General features: G+C 35.5%; 1 protein-coding gene across 1 annotated transcript; it reads right to left on the bottom strand.

Moving 5' to 3' along the window:
• Positions 1 to 895: 895 nt before the first annotated feature.
• LOC131053793 (patatin-like protein 2) lies at positions 896 to 7,571 on the bottom strand. Its single transcript, XM_059213662.1, has 7 exons — positions 7,440 to 7,571; positions 7,135 to 7,325; positions 1,918 to 2,059; positions 1,660 to 1,830; positions 1,499 to 1,564; positions 1,348 to 1,386; positions 896 to 1,048 (listed from the first exon to the last, which is right to left on the bottom strand). Exons 1-7 carry the CDS (start codon positions 7,569 to 7,571, stop codon positions 896 to 898), a joined length of 894 nt encoding a protein of 297 aa, XP_059069645.1.
• Between the last annotated feature and the right edge of the window lie 788 nt (positions 7,572 to 8,359).

Here is an 8,359-nt window from a genome sequence, read left to right as displayed (position 1 = left end):
CAACCAGTAATAAAAATCAAACAACAACTATTTAGTACAACAATAATAAAAACTAATCCTCATATCCATCCTTGTTTATAAATAATATACCTTAGTTTGCCTGGTTATCCATTAGTTCAATCCAATTCTATGAATGTATACAAAACATAAAATTATCATTTAGCAAAAATAGACACAACTATATGATACCTATGTAGATGGGCAAAAACAGGTACAAAAATATCTTCCCTATAAATGCAGCCGGAAAAATACTTGGTGAAATTTTTTATAACTCATAATTGAAAAAAAGGGCAATGGACCATCATCTTGTACTAAAAAAACACACAACAATCTTAGTCAAATTTACATTGAGACAGATAGGATGCCGCGGAATCTTAAGGCGAACTATTTTTCAGTACATAAATCACAAGCACCGTGATATGTTTTCTTATTAAAAACTCTACAAGAAATTCTAGCAATGGGAGAGAAAGTTCAGATCATTGTTTCAACACTATGGCTATTGGAATGCCCATTTTCAGAAATTGAAGAAGAAGAAGCACTTCTCATATCCCTCGACTTCTTCTCCTTGGAGAGTCTTTTAGCCATTCTACCAAGTGGAAATCGATAGTTATGGTGAGAACAAAATGATAGGAAACCAGAATCTGAAAATACAAGGAAGAGTTAGAGAGTAATAGGAGATACTTAGTCAATGCCATCCTGTTTGTGTAGTTGTTATCCACTATCTGAGGACGTCCAGTCTCTAGATCCAAAGTTCTAACAGGCTTATCCAACAACTCCTGCCCTTTCTTCACAAGATTCCTCAGGTTTTCATCCGTACTGAGGTCCATCTTTGCTTTGTTGCCTTATAGTTTCCATTCCTACAGTATGAAGCCCCACATCTTAACCATACCGAAAATTAAAGCAGAAATTGGGTCTGTGAAATTACAAATCTAGACACTTTCTCATTCCAAGAAAGAATATTCGAAACCATAAAAAAGAGCTGGATTCTACGATAATTTTCATCGCTCCTGAGGTCTATCTTTGCTTCGCCTCCTTTCAGTTGCCTTTCCTACAGTATGAATGACCATATCTTAACCAGACATAAAAGAGAGGAGAAATACGATCTGTAAAATCATACATTGAGACAGACACTTTTTTGTTTTAGTAAAAATAATAAGAAACCAGAAGTGAAAAAACCTGGATTCTATGATAGTGTACTTTGCCAGAGTGGAGCATCAAAGCTGTATGAATGTCTACCATGTCTGAACTTGAATTCATGATGGATTCTATAAGGGGTGTTCTTCCATTGTTAGTAAGCCACTTCAAACTGCCCCATGTGGTAGCCTTTTCCGCGTCCCATTAAATAACCTCTTCTAATCCCATTCCAAGAGAAAGCACAATAAAGTCCTGTTAATCCAAGTTAATATCACTGTAAGAAACTGTCATTGGTTGTACGTTTGCTCAGTATAAGTAAATCCATTGGCCCTTATGTAAATGGTATCAAAATTAATTAAAATACCTTTTTGTCTCCGATTCTTGTTCCACGATGAGATTCTTGAATGACTAGGTTCATTGCCATCAAGGTCTGCATTATTAGTAAACTTTTATCACCCCCTTATAATATATTCATGTCAAATAAAATTTTAATCAAAATCCTTAAGTTTATAATATAAGCATTACAGGATTGTTAGCCGCTATTCCTCCATATACCAAGTTAAATTCTCTACTCTCTATGCTCTCTCCATTAGTGGAGTTTATAGTAAACTGGTGAGATGGAAAATAGGTAGGAGCTGGAGTTGTGGAACGACGTACGTCCATTAGACTTGGATTCTTCAGTGGATCATCGCTCGCCTGAATATATTGTACAATATTAAAATTCCTCTTACATATTTCATCTACATAGTTGAATTATTCAAGATCATCCAATAAAATAAATACCTCATAGCTAGGGAAAATTATAGGAAACTGCATCTTGATATCAAAAGTGGGTATCACCAGGTTAGTTACTGTTTCACACAGGAATATTTCACGAAATTTCTCCCGTTCTAAGATATTAACCAGATATTGTTGATAACTAATGCTGCTCGAGCATGCAACTTCATGCAGCTCATAACTATTGGTTTCTTTTTTCACCAAATATTGCATGCTATGCATGCTCACTATTTTTAGTGTATGTTTTATTTTTAGAGACCTTTCTTTTACAAGTAGCCAATAATCTATAAATATGTAAGCTTTGTATTCTTTTAATTATGCTGCAATTAAAGAAATTGGTGTGTGAATTCTAAATTGTGATTTCTTTTTGCAATTTATTCTTTTTTTGTTATTGTTTGCTCTCTCTATTATTATTTCTGTTAATCAGTTGGTTCAAAGAGGATAGGCCAAGTTCAAAATTCTACAAGTGGTATCAGAGCATGTAAAATTGTTTTGGGTTAAAGTTTTATTGTTGGAATTTTGCCAAAGTTAATCATGTCGAATTCTAACCATATGCTCGTTCCAGAATTTGATGGGAATGATTATGATTATTGGTGCATTAAGATGCTGACCTTTTTTATTGGAAAAGATTTGTAGGAGATTATTGAATCAAGTTATGAGGAGCCAGCTAATTGGAATGCCCTTACAGCCAATGAAAGAATAGCAAGAAAGGAAGCAAGGAAAAAGAATGCTCACGCTTTGTTTCACATTCAGATAGCTCTTGATAAGAGCTTATTTCCAAAAATATCAAGACCAACAACTGCCAAAGATGCCTGGAAGACTCTACAAGAAGTTTACCATGGTAGTGATCAAGTTAAAGTGGTCAAGCTTTAGACATTGAAGCGAGAATTCAAGAATTTGAAGATGCAAGAAGCTGAAAGTATAAGTGATTATTGTTTCAGAGTCAAAGATGTGGTCAATAAAATGGCTACACTTGGGGAAATTGTAAGCAATGAAGTTTTGATAAAAAAAAGTTTTGAGATCTTTGACACCCAGATGGAATCATGTAGCAATAATCATAGAAGAAAGAAAAGATTTGACAAAACTATAGTTTGATCATCTGGTTGGATCAAGATTCTTTTGAAGGTGTAGAGAAAGCGTTTTCCTCTAAATCGCTAATCACAAAAAATGAAGATGCAAGCAGCAATAGTTCCAAAATCAATCAAGGCCAAGGTAAAGGGCAAAGCCAAAATTCTTCAAGAGGTAGAGGTAGAGGTGGCTCAAGAGGAAGAGGTGGTTCTAGAGGAAGAGGTAGAGGCAGATTTAATAAGAGAAATGTTCAATGTTACCACTGTAATAGGTATGGCCACTTTGAAAGAGAATTCAGAATGAAAGAAGTTAAAAGTGCTAAGTATGCTCAAGAAAGTAGTGAGAATCCTCGTGATCACTTATTTTTATCTTATGCCAAGGGTGACAATACTAGTAAAGATGTTTGGTACCTGGCTTCTAGATGCCCTAACCATATGACAAGGAATAAGAAGTTGTTCTCAACAAGGGATGAAAGTTTCATATCCAAGATCCAGCTTGGTGATGATAAATCATTGGAGGTTTCTACCAAAGGAGATATGGAGGTCCAAACAAAAGAAGGTATAAAGAGTATTCATGATATTTATTATACTTCACAATTGAAGCATAATTTGTTAAGTGTTGGGCAGCTATGTGAGAAAAATTATAAAGTAGTCTTTGAGAATAAGACGTGTACTCTCTATCAAAAGAATAAGGGTAATAGGGTGATCATTGTTGTTCCTATGAAAAGAAATAGGATGTTCCCCTTGAGGTTTGGTGAACATAACAGCAGTTTAGAAAATATGTCTTATGAGGAGTCAAGTTGGTTATGGCATCTCAGGTATGGGCATTTAAATTTTCATAGTTTGAAGTGTCTTACCTCGCATGCATTAGTTTCTGGTTTGCCCAAGGTTGAGGAACACAAGGAGGTTTGTGAAGGTTGTGCTAAAGGAAAGAATGCAAGGGAAAAGTTTCCAAAGGGCAATGCACGGAGGGCTCATCAGCCACTTTAGCTTGTTCATTCAAATATATGTGGTCCTATGTAGACTAAGAGTTTGGGTAAGTCATTATATTTCATCATTTTTATTGATGATTACTCACGAAATTGTTGGGTATATTTTTTGAAGGCCAAAGATGAAGCCCTAGATACATTCAAGAAGTTTAAAGCCCTTGTGAAAAATGAGAAAGCATCCAAGATCAAGTGTTTAAGGACTGATCATGGAGGAGAATTTTGCTCAAATGCTTTCTAAAGTTATTGTGATTTTAATGGTATCGAGAGACAACTTACTGTTGCATACACACCACAACAAAATGGAGTACCTGAAAGGAAGAATCGTACTATGGTTGAAATGGTAAGGTGCATGCTACAAACCAAGGGATTGAGCAATTCTTATTGGGGAGATGTAGTTTCTCCAGCGGTGTACATCATCAACCATAGCCCCACCAGTGCACTAGAAAAGATAACTCCTTATGAAGCTTGGTATTAAAAAAGACCTAATGTTAATCATTTCAAAGTTTTTGGTTGTTTGGCTTATGTGCATGTACCTGATCAAAATAGACGGAAGTTAGATTCAAAGAGTGAGTCGTGTATTTTTATTGTGTATAGTGAGAAAAGCAAGGCTTATAGATTGTATAATCCCCTCACTAACAAGCTTATTGTCTCAAGAGATGTGATTTTTGATGAAGGGGGAGTTTATGGTCATCAAAAAGGCCATGTTGAGAAGCCAAAATCTATTTTGAATGATGATATAATTGCTAATATTGATCATGAGCAGCCAACTAATGTTTCTATATCCAGTGGTTTAACTCCACCAAGCAGCCCTTCATCAAGTTCTTCAGTACCAAGTTCAAGTCCATCTTCTTCTCCAAGTTCTACAAGGAAGGTAAGGAGATTGAGTGATATCTACCAGAGGAGTGGAAATCAAGTACATGAAGAAAACCCAATAGGTGAGACAGTCAATTTTGCTTTATTAGCCAAGACTGATTTTGAACCATCATGTTTTGAAGATGCATGTACTAATGAGGTTTGGATGAATGCCATGGAAGAAGAGATGGATTCCATTCACAGGAATGACACTTGGGAGTTAACAAAACTTCCACATGACAAGAAAAATATTGGCACCAAATGGGTCTACAAGACCAAGTTTAATAGTGATGGGAGTGTTGAAAGACACAAGGCAAGATTAGTTGCTAAAGACTTCACACAAAGTATGGAATTGATTATGAAGAGACATTTGCACCAGTAGCAAGACAAGAGACCATAAGAATGTTGATTTCATTAGCATCTCAGAAGAAGTGGAGCATACATCATATGGATGTGAAAAGTGCCTTCTTGAATGGGTACTTAGAAGAGGAAGTATATGTGGAGCAGCCACAAGGTTTTGAACTGGAAGAAAAATAGTATCAAGTGTACAGGTTGAAGAAGGCATTGTATGGCCTCAAGCAAGCACCAAGAGCGTGGTATGCCAGGATTGATGGATACTTTCAGGAGAATGGCTTCCAGAGAAGTAAGAGTGATCCTACCCTTTACTACAAACAAGAAGGTACTGATATCCCCATCATAAGTTTGTATGTTGATGATCTTTTGTATATGGGTAGTAGTTCTAAGATGAAAGATGAATTCAAAGCTGCTATGATGAAAGAATTTGAGATGAAAGATCTTGGTCTGATGAAATATTTTCTAGGAATGGAGGTTTATCAAAGTAAGGATGAGATTTTCATTTGTCAAACAAAGTATGCACAAGATATGCTGAAGAAATTTAATAGGACTGATTGTAACCCTGCCTCCACTCCAAGTGCTCATGGAGATGTGTTATGTGGAGATGATGGTGCTGATTTACTCGATGAGACAACTTACAGAAGTATTGTAGGGAGCTTGATGTTTCTAACCCACACGAGGCCTGATATTGCCTGTTCAGCTTCACTTGTTTCAAGGTATATGACAAATCCATCTGAAATACATATGAAGGCAGCCAAGAGGATTTTGAGGTATGTGAAAGGGAATTTAAGTTTTGGTACTCATTATTACTCTTTTGAAAAGTTCAATCTTGTTGGCTTTAGTGATTCAGATTGGGGAGGTAGTATGGATGACCGCAAATCTACATCTAAATTTTTTTTTCCTTTTGGTTCTAGTTTGATTACCTGGAGCTCAAAAAAGTAAAGTATTGTTGCCCTCTCATCTATAAAAGTAGAGTATGTTGCAATTTCCTCAGCAGGTACACAAGCTCTTTGGCTCAGAAAAGTTTTGGAAGAAATTGGAGAAAAACAAATTCAGCCTACAGTAATTTATTGTGACAATAAGAGTGCCATCAAGTTAGCTAAAAATCTGGTTCATCATAGCAGAACAAAGCATTTTGATATGAAATATCACTTCATACGAGATTTGGTGTAGAAGAAGCATATTGAATTGAAACACATCAACACCCAGGATCAGCTAGCGGATATATTCACCAAAGCGGTTGCAAAAGCGCAGTTTTTAGCACTACGAGATAAGAATGTGAGCCCTCTCAGCATCAAGGGGGAGTATGTTGATAACTGATGTTGCTCGAGCATGCAGCTCCATGCAGCACATAACTATTTTTAGCCTCCACCACCATACGTCAACATGTAGCTAGATTAATTAGGTTAATAGTTTTTATTTCTCATGCAAATAAAACATGTTATGCATGCAGTTAGACTATTCTTAGGTTAGAGCTTTCTTTAGAACTGTTGGTTTCTCTTCTTACCAAATATTGCATGCTATGCATGCTCACTATTTTTAGTGTATGTTATATTTTTAGAGACCTTTCTTTTACAAGCAGTCAATAATCTATAAATATGTAAGCTTTGTATTCTTTTAATTATGCTGCAATAAAAGAAATTGGTGTGTGCAATTCCAAAAACATGGCACTTTATTTTTTATTCTGAATTGTGATTTCTTTTTGCAATTTATTCTTTTGCTGATATTGTTTGCTCTCTCTATTCTTATTTTTGTTAATCAGCTAGTTCAGAGAGGATAGGTCAGGTTTAAAATTCTTGAATTTGAGACCAAAAATGCCATGAAAAAAATTCCATTTGCTCCTAGTCCAACAACAAGAGAATTTCTACATAAATATAACAAATACTAAGATCACTTCCTATGATCTATAGGCTGAATACAATACTTGGAATAGCATAATACTATTAGAGCTACTAGGTAACCTTGGCTGAGGAAAAATGGAACTCGCATTCTTCAAATAAAACTCTTCAATTTTCTGGGTAGTATAAGGACGATTGTTTTTCTGGTCATTTAAGTCCGGAGTGGCTAACATTGTGGTGATGAGACCTCCAGTGCTGGTACCTGCCATTATATTGAAATAATCTGCTAGTCTGGCATCCTCCCCATCCCGAATCTTTAAAAAGTGAAACATCAAGCCACATTCAGTAATATATTCGTGTAAATACAACTATATTTCATTCGACTAATTTGTCAAACACTTTTTACTAATCTGTCAAAGAAGAAATACCTGCAGTTCTTTCTCTAAGAATTTGAGCGATTGCAGAGGAATAAGGCCCCGAACTCCTCCTCCATCGACACTAAGGATTCTAACACCATCGTCCCTCGAGAATTTGATTTGACTAAGTCGCCGAGCAGCCATTGGAAGAATGAATGGAATAGTCTTCAGTAGGTGCTCCAACTTATGAAGAAGCTATATTGAATAACTAAACGCGAGGCTCTATTTCTATAGAGAGAGCAATATGTACAGAAAGCTTTTTGAGCATGCTCCTGGGTGCCGGTGCAATTGCTCCGTTATTGGCATGATGTTTATAGTTCAAACCCATCGTTGTCAATTGCAACTCTCCTCAAGTCGTCGCAGTTGCAACTCTCCTCACAAAGATTATTCATAGAATGCAAAACTAAATGAGTATGCAAATTCCACAATTGCAAAACTAAAACCCACAGTTACGGTAGGTTTCAGGATTTTATAATTTCTCCAGGTTGGGAAACTAATCCTTAAATATTTTATTTTATTTTATTTATGGGTTAATCCCTGCAATTTGCGCTTATCCGCAGTTTTATTTGACCGCTGGACTGATAAACTTGGCAACTTGCGCTCAGTTACAGAGGAACTTAGTATTTTATAAGAGACTTGAATGCCTAGAATAAACGTTCAAGAAATCGTAGATATTGAAGAACCTTTATATGTAGAATGTAGATGATTAAAATGAACACATTAAATGCGTTTAAATATCATTAAATTGTATATTAAAGGGTGTTATTGTATTAAATTATTGTACTAGAATATCTAATAAAAATTTATCATGGATTTTTTCTAATTTATAAAAAGAGTTTTTGATGAATAGGTGTTAGTATTTTTATTTATAAGAGAATAAAAGTACATTTATTAAACAAAGGCGGGTGGATATAAAATCATGTCTCAATAGT

The sequence above is a fragment of the Cryptomeria japonica genome, chromosome 2 (genome assembly GCF_030272615.1).
Source record: "Cryptomeria japonica chromosome 2, Sugi_1.0, whole genome shotgun sequence".
NCBI lineage: Eukaryota > Viridiplantae > Streptophyta > Pinopsida > Cupressales > Cupressaceae > Cryptomeria > Cryptomeria japonica.
Note: the sequence above shows the minus strand (reverse complement) of the source record. Positions and strands in the feature narration are given on the sequence as shown.